The sequence below is a fragment of the Hemicordylus capensis genome, chromosome 3 (genome assembly GCF_027244095.1).
Source record: "Hemicordylus capensis ecotype Gifberg chromosome 3, rHemCap1.1.pri, whole genome shotgun sequence".
NCBI lineage: Eukaryota > Metazoa > Chordata > Lepidosauria > Squamata > Cordylidae > Hemicordylus > Hemicordylus capensis.
In genome coordinates, this window is record NC_069659.1 from 287,010,252 (window position 1) to 287,029,153 (window position 18,902).

The following is an 18,902-nucleotide window of genomic DNA, read 5'->3' on the forward strand; positions in this document are numbered from 1 at the left end:
TCGCAGCCCTTAGCAACGGGCACATGGAAAACTAGGGTGGGAAAGGAGATTTGCCTGACCTTGGTCACAGAGGTCTCCATCGAATCCCCCGTTGCATTCACAGTAGGCCTCGCCTGTGTCCGAGATCTGGCACTGGCCATGAACACACTGCAAGCTCTTGCATGGATTGTGGAGCTCCCCTTGCTGGTTGCACAAAGCTCCCTTGTAACCATCCTGGCACTGGCAGCTATAGGAGAGTTCATCCAGGGGCACACAGAGTCCATGAACACATCTGCAGTTCAAGTGAGAAATAAACCTACCTGAGTATAGGAGGATAGACGAGGCTGCAGTTGGAACTGCGTCTCATAGGAACATAGGAAACATAGGAAACTGCCATATACTGAGTCAGACCACTGGTCTATCTAGCTCAGTATTGTCTTCACAGACTGGCAGCGGCTTCTCCAAGGTTGTAGGCAGGAATCTCTCTCAGCCCTATCTTGGAGAAGCCAGAGAGGGAACTTGAAACCTCCTGCTCTTCCCAGAGCGGATTCATCCCCTGAGGGGAATATCTTGCAGTGCTCACACATCAAGTCTCCCATTCATATGCAACCAGGGCAGACCTTGCTTAGCTATGGGGACAAGTCATGCTTGCTACCACAAGACCAGCTCTCCTTTTGAAACCTCTGCACCATATTGTGTCAGGGGCTGCTAAGGGACCTGCAACCCTTTCTGTGACACTCCTAATAATAATAAGGGGTTGCTAAGGGACCTGCAACCATTTCTGTGACACTCATAATAATAATAATAAATAATAATAATAACAACAACAAGAAGAAGAACCGAGCAGAAAAATGGAAAAATAAGCCCCTGCATGGTCAATATTTGCACAATATAAGTGGAAAATCAGACATTACCAAGACCTGGTAATGGCTTAAGAATGGCAACTTGAAGAAAGAAACAGAGGGTTTAATACTGGCTGTGCAAGAACAGGCACTAAGAACAAATGCAATAAGAGCAAAAGTGGGAAAATCCACAACAAACAGCAAGTGCCGCCTTTGTAAAAAAGCAGATGAAACAGTGGACCACCTAATCAGCTGTTGTAAAAAGATCGCACAGACTGACTACAAACAAAGGCATGACAAGGTAGCAGGGATGATACACTGGAACATCTGCAAAAAATACAAACTACCTGTAGCCAAAAATTGGTGGGACCATAAAATTCAAAAAGTTGAAGAAAATGAAGATGTAAAAATGTTATGGGACTTCCGACTACAAACAGACAAACATCTGCCACACAATACACCAGATATCACTGTAGTCGAGAAGAAAGAAAAACAAGTTAAAATAATCGACACAGCAATACCAGGAGATAGCAGAATAGAAGAAAAAGAAATAGAAAAAACCACCAAATACAAAGATCTACAAATTGAAATTGAAAGGCTGTGGCAGAAAAAGACCAAAATAATCCCAGTGGTAATTGGCGCCCTGGGTACAGTTCCAAAAGACCTTGAAGAGCACCTCAACACCACAGGGGCCACAGAAATCACCATCAGCCAATTACAAAAAGCAGCTTTACTGGGAACAGCCTATATTCTGCGACGATATCTATAACAATTGAAAATAAAATTCTGGCATCCCATGTCCTTGGGAAGGACTCGATGTCTGGATAAAACAAACCAGTCAATAACACCTGTCTGACTGTGTAAACAAGAAATAATAATAATACACATTTTTTGTTAGCCGCCCCATAACAAATTGGTCTCTGAGTGGCTCACAACACATTAAAACATCAAAAAACCCCACATAAAACACATCAAATCACAACACGCCCCCCCAAACCCAGAATAAAACAATTTAAAAACTTGGGTTTTTAAATCCTTGAGTGCACTTGAGCTGTCCTTCTGGTGTCAGTCCCTGCCTCTTCTTTCCCTCTAAGGAAACTAAATTGCTTACACATTGCACTGCCTTTAGAATGCAACCAGTGCTATGGAAGAACTGTGTTGGGTCAGTGATTTAGCACTGATACTTTGGGTACAAGAGAGAAGGGGAGTGAGGCACACCATCTGTCTTCTCCAACAGGAATACCATCCTGCACCAGTTTTTTATTACAAGAGTGTATAAAGGGTCTCTCTTCCTGATTGTTCACCTTCCCTTGCCCCAGAGATTCTGCAAAGTCTCTTTAGATGCTTATTTGGTATGTGCTATTGTCCTTGAATCCTGTTGACTTCATGAGTTGACTTTAAAGCCCACCCCAAGGGTAATGACCCTAGACTCTTGTGATGAGCTCGAAAGTCAACTAATTCCAGCTTTGTTCCTACAGGGAAACAGACCGTGCATCCCTGCCTTCCCTGGTGTCATCAGAAATGGGCAGGCAGGAGAGACAATGCACTGCTAGTCAGAACCCATCTTCTATGAAAGGACACTGATACAGTTTCAACCACACTTGTTGCATCCTCTGCATATGGCACTGCAAAAAAAGATGACCCTACAGGGGAAGACTAAGGGGGAAAGAGGACTTGGGTGCTGGGTACTCACTTGTGCCCCTGGCAGGGGTCTCTCATGGGCTGGTCACAATGGGGCCCAACCCAGCCTGGATCACAGTGGCAAACGGGGCCATGAGCAGTGTTGGGTTGGCAAATGCCATGCAGGCAGTAGAGTTTGCGGCAAGGCTCACAGCCAGGCACCACTCCTGGCTTCATCTGGGTCTTTGTAAAGTCCTGAAGTTCATTGTTGATGTACAGGTTGCGGATGCAGCCATGGAAGCTGGAGCCATTCAGGATCTGCCAGAGGCGGAAGGCAGCAGAGTTCACATCCACGGGCATCCCTAGTGGGGGAAGAGCCATAGTACCAAGGTGAAGGGCAGGATGAAGAGGAAGGGTTAGGGTCCTGGGGAAGTGAGCTTTGGAATCTTTGGCAGTGAATGCTGGCAGGGAAATGCAAGAGGCAGGGGCCAGTCACTTGGTGGGTGGGCCATGTAGCTCAGCCACACATAAATTTTCCTCCATCTGGCACTGGGCCCGTTTGTCCTCTTCCATTTTGCTACTTGCTCTCACTGCACATCAGCATGAGCTGAAAGGGCCTAATTCTGGGGTGAACAGAAAAGCTGCTCTTGCATTACTACACAATGGAGGCTGCGTATCCTAGGCAAACAGAAAACAGACCAAGTTCAGAGTGTTGGATTGCTTAGCCCAAATGGTACCACTCCAAGAGCAAGCGTGGGAGCATCAGAGAGACCAGCCCGCCTCAGTTTAGTAGGAACATTCTTTCTTCTCTCCAACTGGATTGGGCCCAAGTCACAGACCTACCCCCAACATAGAGAGGAGCCTCCGAGTTCAGCGTGTGGGCCTTGCCAAAGCTGTCCATTGTCATGGGGTCGCCGCCATCAATGGAGAGGTTTACCATCCGCTCAAATGTCACCAGTTCCACTGTATGGAACTGCCCATCATTGATGGTCTCTGCACTAGGGGAAGAAGAGAGGTGTGGGATGGGAAAGAGTCCTGGCACCCACCCCTCAGCCTAATGTTGGACCCCCACAGCTCCTCCAACATACAGATTCAGCACCCACATTCAGCCCGACCTTGTTTACTTTTTCAAGAGCCCCTCGGTGACTTCTGCACTAACCCTCAATACAAGTCACTGGGCAATGAACCAAATCCCAAGTCTACTCTCTCCCTTCCCACGGTCAATGTGAAGGTAGCTGCAGCTTCAAGACAAATTTGCTCAGATACTGAAGATTGCTCTGGGGCTGAGGGACAAACCAAGGGTGGAGGGCTACCTGTAAATGGCAGAGCTAGGGTAGGTGCCTGGGTCATAGCTGACACGCACATGGCCTTGGTAGAGCTCCACAGCCATGTGGTCTGTATCCCCATTGTACAAGAGGATCCCATTGTCCTCCGCCGTTGAGACCTGCAGAGAACAAGAGCGTGAACTAACAAAGGGCAAAGAATTGCTAGATCCAACCAACCCCACAAATGGCACAGATGAGAGTAGGCAGATACCCACCTGCCTTTGGGATGGTGGCGAGAGTGGCAGCCCGGCTACCAGGTCTTACCTGTAGAGTGATATTTGCACTGGGCCAGTTCTGCAGGTCGGTGAACTGGAGGTACGTGTCCCGGTCCACAAAGTTGACACTCAACAGCTTCTCACATTTTGGCCCACCAAAGCCAGGAAGGCACTGGCACAAAGCACGGCTGCCCAGCTCCATGCAGTTGGCACCATTCTGGCATTCTGCCCTTTCACAGGGGCTGGGTTGGAGGGAGCCACGGGGTGGAATCTCACAGAGCTGGCCACTGGGATGATGAGCACAAGACAAGGCAAGTTGGAGGAAGCAACTCAGAGGTAACACCACAAGGCCTTGCCCAGACCATACAGACCACTGCTGGAACCAGGGGAAGCCCATACCCTTTTCAGGCAGTGCACACCCTCCACCTGCCATTTCCCCTCTCCACAGACTGAGTGAATTCCACACTTGGATCCGCCCAGCTGTGTGCATGCCTAGGTTTCCCCTCTTCCCTGTGAGTGGCTGCACACTGGAGCACTCCAGTTCACTCCACAGGCTGGGACCCTCAAGTGGATGGGGAATGCTCCTGTGTCTGATGGGCATAAACCTGCTAAAGACATACACAAGTCAGCATGCAGCCCTGAGCCTACTCCACTCAGCTTGCTCTCTCTTTTCTTCTTCTCTGGGAAAGAAAAGTATCGTCCAGCCAGAATCTCTACTGCTGCAGCCTGGAACGGTGTCAGGGCTCTGCACACAACTTTCCTCTATGCAAGGACTTCCCCTGTCATGCAGTTCAAAACAATTTGGATAAGAGAACTAGCCTTGTGGTAGTGGGCATGAATTATCCCCTTTACTACGCAGGCGCTGCCCTGGTTCCCATTTGGATGGGTGATGACATGTGAACGCTGTCTGTTGTAAGATGTTCGAGACTGTAGCTCAGTGGTGGAGCATCTGCTTGCATGTAGCAGGCCCCAAGTTCACACCCTGGCATCTCCAGGTAAGCCTGGGAGAGATTCCTGCCTGAAGCCTTGGAGAGCCTCTGCCAGTCAGTGTAGACAATACTAAGCTAGATGGACCAACGGTCTGACTCTGTATAAAACAGCTTCCTATGTTCCTCTGTAATACTCGAGATAATCACAGAACAACACAGCCACTGTTGTGCTGGGCAGAGGAATTCACACAGAGCATACCCTGGGTGGTACATGGCCATGGCCCATGAACGATGCGTTCTTTTCGTCTCAGAAGCATCGCCAAACCATTCTGAAAACAGCCAGGCCCCTAAGCCTAGCTACCATTTCACTCTTCAGGCAACAGCTTGTTCCCACACAGCCCTTCCTCCCAATCATCCTGACAGGGAGGCAGGGTGAAATCCTCCAGGAGAAGGGAGATTCAGATGTTGAGCTTTGTGGGTGGCTCAGGGGGGACTGCGGTAGGCCTCTAGCCATCATGCTCCCCAACTAATGCCCCCCTACCTGTAGCCTCCGGTGCAAAGGCAGGAATACCCATTGGGCTCATCCAGGCACTGGGCATTGTTCTGGCACCGGTGGTCCAGGCAGTCATCGTAGTCAACACTGCAGTTATCTCCCACGTAGCCGGGCATGCACTCACACCTGAAAGCGGAGGCAGGGAGAAATCGCTCATTGCTCCAAAAGGCAAGAGGGCACTTGCTAGGCCATAGCTGTGGCCACTGCTGCATGCCTTTCCTTATCCCAGCCATAGGTCTTTCTTTACCAAGCCTACTTCCAGCTCCCTGCTTAGTTCTTTTGTGTTTAAATCTGCCAGAGCTCTTTGGGCACATGAATATATATACACACGCACAACCCGCAGTTGCTGAGTTACTCACTTGGGTCCATCAGGGGAGGCCCTGCATTTGGCCTCATGCTGGCAGGGGCTGAGCTCTGGGGAACAGACATCCATGAGCTGCTCACAGTAAGCTCCTGCAGGCAGGAGAGAAAGATGGAGAGAAGGTAGTCTCCTCACCCCCAATGTCCCTTGTGCATCTCTCTGTGTCTGGCTGAGTCGGCACCCACAAGGGAGTGGAAGATCTTGGCTCTGCAGCATTTGCATCTGAGGGCCAAACTGCACGTGGCATTAAACGTGCCAGTGTGTAGTAGCCAGACTCAAGTTCACTTGTGAGTAACTGTGGCACGGGGCCGCAATTCAGATTGGGACTGCAGCACAGAGGTTAAGGGTATTTCCCCCTATATCTCTCTGCTGTTTTCCCACTGAAGTGGCTGTTTTAATCCTGAAAGTGCCATTTCCTGCAATGCCACTTTGGCGGTTAAATAATGCTTTGTGGGAGAGGGAAGTGTTTCTTGACAGAAAAACACTGCTGAGATAAAAAGTTAAATAACCCCTATCAGTGTTCCCTGTAACAGGGATTCATAGAGGTCATTGATTGCAACTCTCATAAACCCCAGCCAAAGACCATTGCAGCTGGGGATGCTGGGAGTTGTAGTCAACAACATTTTGGGATCCGTGTTACAGGGAACACTGACCTCTACCTCCATCCTGTGCTCCTGAACTGAATTGTGGTGCTTCACGGCTACTACTCACAAGCAAACCTAAGTCTGTCACTGCACGCGGATGCATTTAATATCAGGTGTGGTTTGGGCTGGTGCATCAGGTTCAACAAATATGTTGCCTACTATCCAGCTGCTTTGAACTTTCAGGTATGTTGCCTACTCATCCAAAAGCTAAAATATCCCAAATATCTTCCAATGCTGTCTTGCAAGAGAAGAGAGCATCATGCTTCAGTGTTTAAGAGCAAGGGGGCTCAGTGTGTGTGTGGGGGGGGGGCAGGGCGGGTAGGGAGTTCTGCACCAGGGTAACCGGGAAATTCCTGCTGACTACAGGGAATCCGACTCTACTGTGATGTTAACTCCCTGCCTTTTCTAACCAGCTTATGAGTTCTTCAGGCCTTGTCCACACATTTTACATAACATAAGAGCAGCCCTGCTGGATCAGGCCCAAGGCCTGTCTAGTCCAGCATCCTGTCTCACACAGTGGCCCACCAGATGTCTCTGGGAAGCCCACAGGCAAAAGCTTTGTGCATGCCCTCTCTCCTGCTGTTGCTCCCCTGCAACTGGTATTGGGAGGCTTCGTGACTCTGAGGCTGGAGGTGGTCTATAGCCACCAGACCAGTAGCCATTGATAGATCTGTCCTCCATGAATTTCTCTAAGCCCCCTTTAAAGCCATCCAAGTTAATGGCCATCCCCACAGGGTGTTGACTGTGGTGAGGAATGAGGTAGTGAAAGTGAAAGGGAATGAAGCTTCTTTGCCCTGAGCCATTTTTGGAGGGGTGGTATATAAATCAAATAGATAGATAGATAGATAGATAGGAAGAGAACATTGCAAAGTTTGTTTTTTTTAACTTAGTTAACCCCCCCAAACCCCCCCCCCCAAATGCAGTTATTTGGTACACTTCCAGATGTGGAGATACTTCTCAATAAACTCATAAAAGGAGTTTCACAGTGAAGGCTGAGTCTCTGTATTGTAGAAAGATCCTTTAGAAAGAATTTTTCTGTGTGAAAAATGATCTTCATTATACATTTGCCTTCTAGGGATGTGCACGGAACAGCGCCTCCGCAGTTCAAAGGCAGCGGGGTGCCTCTTTAAGGGCGGGGGAGGATGCACCCACCCCTCCCACGGCTTCCCCCCTGCTGGTGACGTTTGTTCCTAAAAACCTTCGGGGCGGCAGCATACCTCCCTGCTGCCTCGTTACCCTCATTGGCCAGAAGTAGCCACTTCTGGCCGATGAGGGCAATGGGGAGGCTGGGAGGTATGATGCTGCACCAAAGGTTTTTAGGAACAAACAGCGCCGGCAGGGGGAAGCAGCAGGAGTGGTGAGTGCACCCTCCCGCGCCCTTAAAGCACTAGTGCCCGGGGCCTTCGAACTGGCCCCGTTTTCGAACCTGATCGGAGGCCCATAAAAGGGCCTCCGAACAGGTTCATGCACATCCCTACTGCCTTCAGTGCTGGTCTGAAGACCAAGTTAGAATCTGTTTGTGACATTCAGAGCGCCAATCCAGCAAGAGAGCAGACTAACTAGACTGGTGCAGAAGAGAAGTGGCAATTTTGACATTCTCCCCTTCCCCAGGAAGACCTCCCTGCCTTCCAAAAATATGTCCTCAAGGGCTGCACAACCCTCAGGGACATATTTTCAGGTGGCATAGAGGGGAGTGCATCAAAAATTGCAGTTACCAAATACTGCTACACCAGTGCAGTTATTTGGGAAGTTCTGTTAGGCTGCTCTATTGCTGCACTGGTGTTAACTTGTTCTAAACATTAGCCTGTTTTTAATCTTCATTCCCTTTCACTTCTCTTCAAGATCACGCTGTTGCAAAATCTTACTGCTTTCCTTAATCAACTCCTTGCATGTTTTACTATAAAGTGGACTTTGGCTGTATTAAATGCAAAGGCAAAGAATCCTGAATATTGTTGTAATTATTAATGATAATTCTGGAACGTGAGGAAGCAGCTGAGTCAACCCCTGCAAAATCATGCCTGCCTTACCTGTGTAAAAGGGAAGGCACAAGCAGGTGTAGTTGCTAGAGCCACTGACGCATGTTCCACTGTTCTTGCAGTGGCTACTGTTGCAGTTGTTAGTCTTTAGACTGCAGGTCGGACCTTCAAATCCATCTGCGCAGGAACACCTGCTGAAAGTGAAGGGCTACTTAACAAAACGGAGAGACTAGAAGCTACTCCTCCTTGGAGATCTTGCTCTTGTGGCCTTCTCAGGAGGAGCCCCAAGAAGGAGAGTGAAAAGCAGTCAGGCGTCTTTCCAAAGAGGGTCCCATACTCCACAGCTGATTGGTTACCCCAGTTAACTGGGCAAAGAGGTACCTTTTTAACGTGGTGATTCTCTCTTTATTTAGCAGGAAGAGAGTAACTGGCCCTATCCAGCCCCAGCACAGTACCTCCAGTGGCTGGTGTCTATCTTATATTTCTTTTTAGATTGTGAGCCCTTTGGGGACAGGGATCCAAAGCGGCTTGCATAGAGAAAATAAATAAATAATTTTCTCTATGTAAGCCGCTTTGGAAACTTTTGTTGAAAAGTGGCATATAAATATTTTTTGTTGTTGTTGTTAGGACACCAGAGGAACAGGTTTTGTGGGCACTGGGTTGAGATGGAGCTAAACAGTAATGGCTCGCCTTAATGAGCCTGGGGCGGGGGAGGGGGCGCCGCCACCGCCGCCAAATAAATAATAATAATAATAATAAATAATGAGAGGTTACTGGCAGTTCTGGTTATGCCTCTCTTCCATCCTGTCCTGGCGCGCACCCCCCACCCCCTGCTCATTAAGGCAAGCTGATGCTGGAGTAAAAGGAGTTACAAAGATGGGGAGGAGTCTGGAAAGCAAGTCCTGTGAGGAATGGCTGAAGGAGCTGGGTGTGTTTAGCCTGGGCATTTTCCAGACTAGCTGCTCTTCAGCAGCAAAATGCTTCCGTTCAAGCAAGTCGCATTCGGATCGTTAACAGCAGGGGGAGCAGTCTCGCAGCAACTAAAAACCCGACAAAAAAGCAACTTCTTTATGCCGGATATACGATGTCCTAGCTCTATTTCGCAGCAATTAATTTTGAAGCAAGGCATTGGAAGTGTGAACGGCACCCTGCTGTCCGCATAGGGACTGCAGTGTCAGGACGCAGGAAGTGTGGAAGCCCACTTCCGAGATATGTCCTGACCCCGTTGTAGGGTCTAGTCTGGAAAGCGCCCAGGAGAAGAGACTCAGGGGAGGTACAGCAGTCATCCAAATATCTGAAGGTCTGTCAGGAGGAGGAGCAGGCTTGTTCTCCATTGATCCTGAGGACAGGACAAGAACTAGTGGGTTAAAATGACAAGGAAGCAGGTTTAGGCGAGACATCAGGAGGAACTCCCAAACTGAAAGAGCGGTTTGATGGTGCCACAGCCTGCCTCATGCAATGCTGGGCTCTTCTTGGTCTTCTTTTCAAGCAGAGGCTGGAAGCCATTCATCAGGGATGCTGTGGCAGATTCCTGCACTGGGCAGGAGACTGGAGGAGAAGACCTCCAAGAACCCTTCAAGCTCTAATATTCGATGAAGCTCACATTTTGACAAGTATTCTGGGACAAATGGAGCCTGGAGGGGCTTCATGTTTAGCAGTGGCAAGGGACTGAGGGGAGAGAAGTGAAAAAGAGAGGTGGACGAGATGCCTTGGAGAAGCAGCCCCGAGAAGCCAGAGGGCATAAGAATCTACTTCCCAAAACCAGATCTTTGGACATACTGGCATGCCCAAGTCAGATGGATGAATATGCTCTGTCTACAGTTGTGTGCACTTCATACATGTGGTGGCATATATGTATGTAGGTATGTATATGCTTAGTTGCATACTGCATGTGCATGCACATTATTTCTATATATATTTGCCTTGGCTTGGCCTTCCAAGGTGTTGTGTTTTTTTAAAGTAAGTATTTCATTTGGTTTTAAATTATTCTTAATTGTTTTAACATTGTTTAAGTAGCTGGTTGTAAATGGTGTTTGCCTTTGTTTTTTTACTTGTTGTGCACTGCCCAGAGCCTTTGGATGGGGCGGTATAGAAATGTAATAAATAAAGAATAAATAAAATATCATATGTGCATACACTGGTAAACAGATACACTGTATCCCCATGAAAGGAATGGGTGACGGGCAGGGCTGCTGAAGGCACAGGTGAGTGTGTGTCGCACGCCATGCATATGCTGACATTTGCATTTATATTACTTGGGAGAGGAAGCAGAGGCAGAGGCCTTGTGACCATCCCTCGCTAGCATATGGGGCTGAGGACCCTGGTGCCCTTTCCTAGAGGACTCAGCTCCCTGCTTTCACTTTTCCCCAGAGGCAGATTCTGGTGTGGCATTTGCAGGGAAGCAGCTTTGCCAGCCCCCAAAGGACATTGTGTGCTGGCTTTGAAGATGCTGGGTTGTTATGGTGACGGGATGAGAGGCCATTCAGCATCCTGGCAATTTGGGTGCACAGACAGGGCTGGGGCCCCATTCTCTCTCCAATGCCTGCAGTTTATTTTCAGCCACTAATTATGGTCTGTTTCCCAGAAAGCCGCCCACACTGTACTCTGAAGAGCGGAGTGGGGAGAAGCCTTATAGCATAGAGGTCCAGCTTCATGCCGGAGCCTAGAGCCCCCTCAAGAGCTCAAACAATTGCTAATTCGGGGGGGGGGTGCATGCGTGTTCACGGGTTTCCTCTCCCAGATGCCAACCAGAAAGAAGCTGATGTAGCCTTCAGGCTCCGAGTGTCTGTAGTGGATCTTGTTTACAAGCTTTTGAGAAACAGGATCGTCTTGTGTGGACCACTGCAATTGTGCTAGGCAGGTAAAGCATCTCACGGCAGATTACTCAGCCACCCCAGATTTGAAGATCCAGCCCCATCGTCCAGCAAAGCCCTTGTCTGAGTTCCTGAACTGCCACTCACATGAAGCTGGCACCATCCTCTTCAGGGGAGAGACAGGTCCCCCCATTCTCACAGGGGCTGCTGGAGCAACCATCGAGAGAGAGTTCGCAGTTTCGACCCTGGGAAAGGGGAAGAAGAAGAGCAAACAGTCACCATTCAGAAGATGCATGAAGCAGCTCTGGCTAAGGTTTCTCCATTTCAGCTGCAGCTGCTTGCTCACCCACCACAAAAATACAGGGAACTAGAAGGACCGCCAGGAGCAGCTGGTGGGTGCTGCTCCATGGTGGGGCAGTAAGAGTGGAAAATATCATTTTAACAGGCGGAAAACGAACCCACCACTGGCCCCCGGAATGCTGTGTGGGGTGGCCGTGCCCCCACCTGGCATCCCTCAAGGGAAGCTCTCCTGCCCCTGCTGCTCAGCTGGCCTCTGCACTCACCGGCCACTACTGGTTACCACCTAAGTTACAATCAGCCCACTTTATTTTTTTGCTCCCAGGAGTCCTCTCTAACTCAACTTCAACGTTAGTCAAGAACAACATTTTATGTTTAAATGAAGTAAGGTATGCAGATGAAATGGCTAAGCTTTGCTTTCCCCTTTCTTGAAATGGTGGCAGCTCTAGACTTGATCTGTTGGGACTGAGAGCCTCTCTTGCCTGTTTACATCAGCAAGGATTGGCTGGGCTCGATATTGGACCAGAAGTTGAAGGCAAGATGGGCTGAGCTCCAGGACAAGGCCCTCCCCACTCTGTCTCATGGCCTTCCTTGATCCAGACAGCAGGGGCGTATCTAGGGTAGGGCAGGCAGGGCACGTGCCCCGGGCACCACTTGAAGGGGGGCACCATTTTGTAAAATTAAAAAATAAATAAAAATGGCTGCCAAAAACAAAATGGCCACCGTGCATGCTCAAATGGCCTCTGTGAGGCCCTAGGTCATGCCAGGCCTTGCAGAAGCCATTTGAGCATGCGCGGTGGCCATTTTGTTTTCAGTGGCCATTTTTAAAAAAGATTATTTTTTAAAATGGCCACCGCACATGCTCAAAAGGTACCTGTGAGGCCCTAGAGGCCAGCAGGGTGAGGGGGAACCTTTGCAAATCCCCCCACAGCCTTTAGGAAGCCCCCCAAAGGGGCTACAGGTAAAAAAATATATAATATAAGACACTGTACACATATTCACATTGCCACTATGTACAGAGAATCAGGTCTTGTGAATACTGAGCTGATGCTTATGACCTAGGATTGTATTCATTTGCTCTTACTTTGCTTCTTGTGATAAGTGAGTTAAATGTGATGTCTTGCTAATATGGATATTAATGGTGAGTTTGTCTTTGACTCAGTGTGAAATCCTTAATATTAAAGCCCACAGGGGTTTCTTGCTCTCTTTCTCTCATTTTAACTGTCTTTCTGAAATACTAGAATATATTCCAAGCAGTGACACAGTTTACTCTGCATATCCTTTAATTATTTACAGAGTATCTGGGAAAAGTCAAATTCTCCATTGATTTTTAAAACTTATGTAAAGGTGATGCTACAATGCATAGCAAAGAATTAGACAGACACTTCTGTTTAGTTTTCCAAGTACACCTCCACATAGTATTTGGGTATTTCATGAGCCCCAGCATACTGAAATTTGTAGTTTTGCAGCATTTTTTGGTCTGGCTACATCCACTGCTAAATAGTTTTTGAAATATTAAAAGATTAACGAGCCTGACTTGTATTTTTCAGCTGATATTATGGTAAAGTTATGTGAAAGATGGGTGTCAGATGTTTGGACAGGGGGCGCAATTTCAGTGTTTGCCCTAGGCGCTATTTTCCCTAGATACGCCTCTGCCAGGCAGCCTGGTACAATGTTCTTCATTGTAAGGCCAGGGTCCAGTGGTGGTTCCCATCAATTCTAAATGCAACGTCCTGACTAATTGTTAACTGGGCCTGAACTGAAGCTTCAGACAAAGCTGAATACTCTGCACAGTCCCATGTGGAGATGACCATTCCTGCTAAGCAGTGCTGTGCTTTCCCCTGCAATGGTGGGGTTGGGCTCCTTTGAGACAGAGCCCTCTTGAGCCCCTGCACCAACCTAGCAGGCATGCACAGAGTGCTGGGAAGTGCTGAATCCCACCACCCATTGAGATCATTGGGAGAGGTCCATCTGCAGTTGCCACTGGCTCATCTGGGGCCTCCTCAGGGACGGGTCTTCTCTGTTGCTGCCCCAGAGCTTTGGAACGTGTTCCCTGCAGAAATAAGAGCCTTCCCATCTCTGACAGTTTTTAAAAAGTATTTAAAGACTCATTTGTTCACCCAAGCTTTTTAATTAAATATTGTTTTAATAGTTTTAACAGTGTTTTAAAATTTTAAATAAAATTATTTAAAACAGTGTTTTAAAATTTAAAATAAAATTATTTTTAAATTTAAAATAAAATTATTTTTAAATGTATGGATTTAAAATTATTTTAAATTTAAAATAAAATTATTTTTAAATGGATGGATGAATATGCTCTGTCTACAGTTGTGTGCACTTCATACATGTAGTGTGATTTAAAATTATTTTAAATTTAAAATAAAATTATTTTTAAAATTTTAAATTGCTGTAATGTATTAACTTCTCCTGTTATTTTGTTTTAACGAATGTTTTAACTTTTTCTGTTTTTGCTTTGTTGTAAATCGCCAGGAGACGTATGTTTTGGGTGGTATAAAAATATGTTAAACAAACAAACAAACAAACAAAGTGTAGCCCTTCCCAGTGCTTTCTTTCTGAAGCTCTTAAGAGAGGGCTCAGTCTCTCTTAAAGAGCTCTCCCAGCACTGAGTAAAGCACAGCACCATGCAGAGGCCAGCACAGTGAGAAATGGCTCCCATATTAAAGGTTCTTTGCCAAAGCAGCCCCCACTTGAAAGACAGTGGAGATCACTGGCCTGGTATCAGGCATGGCCCTCAAAGCAGGATGAAAGCCATTTGCTTATTTTTCTCAATGAGCCCTTCACCCTTGCAAGTCTCCTGCTAAGCCTACTCCCTCCTCACCTTGAAGCTGCTGGAGCAGGTGCAGCGGTAGGAATCCAGAGGGTCCTGGTGACAGGTGCCCCTGTTTTGGCAGGGACTGGAGAAGCAGGGGTTACACTTGGCCTGGATGTTCAGAGGAAGAGGGCCTGCATAGATGCGGGGAGGAGAAATGGCACAAAGAGAAGCAAAGGATTACAGCCAAGGGGGTCACTGAAAAATGGAACTGACCAAGCATCTGCATATACGCACTGGGTCCCTTCCAAGGTTTTTTGCCAGAAGGTTCCCTTCAGAGACAACCCTGGTGTTGCATATATGTATTAACAGATGGTCAGGGAAGGGTCCCCCTTCCTCCCCTCTCAGCCATAAAGAAGCCTGGTTAACACTGTGAGGACTTGATATTGTAGGGAAGTGACTGAGTCACTCCAGTTCTACATGGGAGCTCTGTCCTTTCCTTTGCCAGAGGCGACAGAATGAAAGCAAGGCATATGCACTTGGAGGGGACGGACACAGAGACACTTATCAAGGCTTTTAAGATGGATTTCGCTGTAGTGTGAAGGCTATGCGGGAGGGAGGCATTTCTTTCAAAGTTTATACAGGAACATAAAAAACTACACAGGAACATAAGACGCTGCCTTATACCCAGTCAGACCATTGGTCCATATAGCCCAGTATTGTCTACACAGACTGGCAGCGGCTTCTCCAAGGTTGTAGGCAGGAGTCTCTCTCAGCTCTATATTGGGGATGCCAGGGAGGGAACTTGGGACCTTCTGCATGCAAGCCTGCAGATGCTCTTCCCAGAGCAGCCCCATCCCCTAAGGGGAAATATCTTACAGTGCTCATGTGTAGTCTCCCATTCAAATGCAACCATGGTGGACACTGCTTAGCAAAGGGTACAATTCATGCTTGCTATCACAAGACTAGCTCTCCTCCCATTATTCTGAGCTCTTCTACCTCATATTCTGAATCAGATCATTGGTCCATCTAGCTCAATGTTGCCACTGTCAAAATTGAGTCACAGCAGCTCTCCAGGGGTCCAGACAGAGGTCATTCCCAGCCCTCCCTCCAGATGCCAGGGTTTGAACCCTGGGTCTTCTACATGCAAAGTATCTTTCACCGAGCCATGGCCCCTTCCCTTCTTAAAAGAGCCCCTGGTGGTGCAGTGGTAAAACTGCCGCCCTGTAACCAGAAGGTTACAAGTTCAATCCTGACCAGGGGCTCAAGGTTGACTCAGCCTTCCATCCTTCCGAGGTCGGTAAAATGAGTACCCAGAATGTTGGGGGCAATATGCTAAATCATTGTAAACCGCTTAGAGAGCTGCGGCTATAGAGCGGTATATAAATGTAAGTGCTATTGCTATTGCTATTAATACCAATTCTGAACCTGCCTTCTTAACACTATGGGCTGAATATGGTATTTGTGGCAGGGGTGTAGAAAGGTTAGAGTGGGCCCAGAGACAAGATTTTAATATGGGCCCCGCCCTTTCACTGAAGCTCAGCTCATGAAGTAAAGAAATCTTAAATGAGGCTGAATAGTGGTAACAAAAAGCATAGTCTCTGTCTCTCTGTCTCTCTCTCTATATATAAACAAACACCTATGTGCCACAATAGAACATCATCCTAAATTATTTTTAAAATGGTTATGTAAATTGTGGACGATGCAAGTCATTTAATGGTACTAGAGAAAGACATGCTGTTCTGGTAGCTCCAGGTCTTAACACTCACATCAATTTTGGATGATGAATACAACTGAAGGAAGCCTGGGGAGGTGCGCAGCTGGGGGAGTCAGTCATGTGACTTGCCTCTGGGGGGGCCTCCCAAGGCAGTGGGCCCCCAGACAACTGTCTCCCCTTGCCCTATTAGAGTTACACCCCTGATTTGTGGCTCATCTGCAGGCCAGTTTGGTGGACTCAGGAGTTCCACAAGCACATGCTGAAGCTCCACCCACTGGCATCAAACCTTTCCCTCTATCTGTTCCCCTATAGTTCTCTTTCAAAGCACCCTTTATCTCTACTTCAATAGCTCCAGCCCTGTAATTTGGCTGGGACTGAGTAACAGGGACAATGTGGAATGGACCAGACACAGCCAATGGGTCATAGTTTGGACAAAAGCTTCCATGCAAAAGTGATGTCTCATCATTTGCTCCTGGGAGACCCTCTCCCCATCACCCAAATCACTTACCCTGACACTCGAACTTCTTGGCTGGAGTGGTGAGCAGCAGTTTGCCCTCCATATCAGCAGGACCAGCACAACGGGCAATGCCAGGCTCTTTGTACCCAGTTTTGACCCAGCCTGAGAGCCAGCGCATGTGGCAATCACAGTACAAGGGGTTGGCGCCGATGGCTCTGTGGAGCAGAGAGAACCAGAGTTTCTACGTAACTATCAATGGTACAGGAGCCCTCTCCTCCACTGAATCTGGTCACTTAGACTACCTCTGAACCTGCAGCAGAGCCCTCTCTTACTTGACTCTGATTTGCTGTGCTACACAGTGGTAGGGATGTGCACAAAACCGGTTCGCCCGGTTTGGGTCGGATTCGAACCAGGTTCGAACCAGGAGGGGGTGGTTTGGTTTTGTTCGAACCACCCCATGTTCGGTTCCAATTTGAACCGGTTCGGACTGGTTTGGACACCCAAAAACTGGTAGGATGGTAGCTGGCACCCAGGGGTACCTGTCCCAAACCCCAAATCAATCGGACACTCGTATGATTTTTTATGAATTTTTGAAAATTATTTTTTTTTCTCATAGGGTATAATGGGACTCGAACCAGGCCATTATACCTTATTGTGGAGCACCCATGGGTGCCAACAACCACCCAAACCCTGAAGCAATAGGGCAGTCCTATGATTTTTAATGAATATTTGAAATATTTTTAATTATTTTTCTCATAGAGTATAATGGGACCCAAACCAGTCCATATCCCGTATTGTGGAGTACCTAGGGGCACAAAAGCAGGGTGGGTGGTAGACAGACAGGGGTGCCTACCACCCACAAAACCCCAAGGCAATTGGACACTCCTCTGATTATTGGTGAATTGTTAAAGTATTTTTGAATTCCTCATAGAGAATAATTAGGATTGCAGCAAATGTATAGCTTCACGTCAGGGGGAAAGGGGTGTCATAGAGTGGAGTGTGGTGGGTGGTAGTTCCTAGGGTGGGCAAGGAAGCTATCAGAATTATTTGAAAGGAATTGGGCAAAGGGCTGATTTTTAAATTTTACACGTCTTTAAGGTTTTTCTCCATAAAGAAGCATGGAGGTGTCAGCAAATGTATAGCTTCACGTTGGGGGCAAAGGGGTGGCCTAGAGCAGTCTGGGGTTGGTGGTAGTGCCAGTAGGGGCAAGGAAGCTACCTGAATTTTTTCAGATTTGGGCAGAGGGCTGATTTTTGGTGAATTGTTTAAGTTTACGCGTCTTTAAGGTTTTTCCTCATAAGCTATAATGGAGCTTTCAGCAGCCCCATAAGTGCACTTGGGGGGTGCTGGGGTGTCCCAGAGCGAGTGGTGGTGTAGTGCACATAGGGTGCCAACCACCCCCACGGGTTTCTAACCCATGGGGTACTTGGTTCTGTTGTTTCTGAGGTGTTCAGAGTGTGGATTCTATGATAGCAAATGAGATTTTCAATGAGACACCATGAATCCACTCACTCTCATTAGGTGCTCCACAATAGGGGATATGGACTGGTTCGGGTCCCATTATACTCTATGAGAAAAATAATTAAAAATATTTCAAATATTCATTAAAAATCATAGGACTGTCCTATTGCTTCAGGGTTTGGGTGGTTGTTGGCACCCATGGGCACTCCACAATAAGGTATAATGGCCTGGTTCGAGTCCCATTATACCCTATGAGAAAAAAATTAAAATAATCTTCAAAAATTCATAAAAAAATCACATGAGTGTCCGATTGCTTTGGGGTTTGGGTGACAGGTACCCCTGGGTGCCAGCTACCATCCTACCAATTTTTGGGTGTCTGAACCCGTTCGAATCGAACCACCCCCTTATTCGGTTTGAATTCAAACCTGCAGCTCGAACCTGATGGCTGGTTCGGTTCGAATCCGAACCTCCGAACCACCCCGGTTCGAATTTGAACTGGTTCGAATTCGAACCGGTTCGCACATCCCTACACAGTGGCCTGGAACTGATACATTATCTTCAGGTCTCCAGATCCATGTTTTGAATTTGTCAACACGAGGTAGGATTGTTGCATTCTGGGCGAGTCTCTCTCAAGCGAGTGTTTTCAGGCTGACTCACATAAGTGTGCATATCATTTGTTCACATCATTTGGTACTTGATGGTGTGTGTAACTTTTGGTACTTGATGTCATCACTCAGTGTGTTGCAGCTAAATGTGTGAATTGCTTCAACTGAAATGCTGTGTGCCACATGCTGACACCCAGCTTGTCTGGTATCACCTCAGCCAATGCAGCCGTTACACTAAAATGCAATCAGACTTCATTCTTGTCAGGCATTGCTCTTTGGGTTTCTCAGGATTATGACCAGCTGAATCAGCATCAGAAAATAAACGATGCTTTCTCAGG

The 18,902-nt window shown here is 47.5% G+C and overlaps 1 protein-coding gene across 4 annotated transcripts in view; it reads right to left on the minus strand.

Annotated features, from left to right (window-relative positions):
• The window catches only part of SLIT1 (slit guidance ligand 1), a 178,975-nt gene that overhangs the window by 2,474 nt on the left and 157,599 nt on the right, over window positions 1–18,902 (minus strand). For 2 of the 4 annotated variants that reach the window (XM_053310010.1, XM_053310008.1), the window contains 11 exons: window positions 16,550–16,713; window positions 14,394–14,518; window positions 11,405–11,502; window positions 8,496–8,638; window positions 5,823–5,916; window positions 5,452–5,589; window positions 4,031–4,268; window positions 3,755–3,885; window positions 3,285–3,439; window positions 2,515–2,803; window positions 60–271 (listed from right to left, as the gene is read on the minus strand). In XM_053310010.1, coding sequence (XP_053165985.1) covers window positions 60–271; window positions 2,515–2,803; window positions 3,285–3,439; window positions 3,755–3,885; window positions 4,031–4,268; window positions 5,452–5,589; window positions 5,823–5,916; window positions 8,496–8,638; window positions 11,405–11,502; window positions 14,394–14,518; window positions 16,550–16,713 — 1,787 coding nt within the window. The remainder of the gene's footprint in view (window positions 1–59; window positions 272–2,514; window positions 2,804–3,284; window positions 3,440–3,754; window positions 3,886–4,030; window positions 4,269–5,451; window positions 5,590–5,822; window positions 5,917–8,495; window positions 8,639–11,404; window positions 11,503–14,393; window positions 14,519–16,549; window positions 16,714–18,902) is intronic. The other 2 variants (XM_053310009.1, XM_053310011.1) reach the window with 2 other exon arrangements.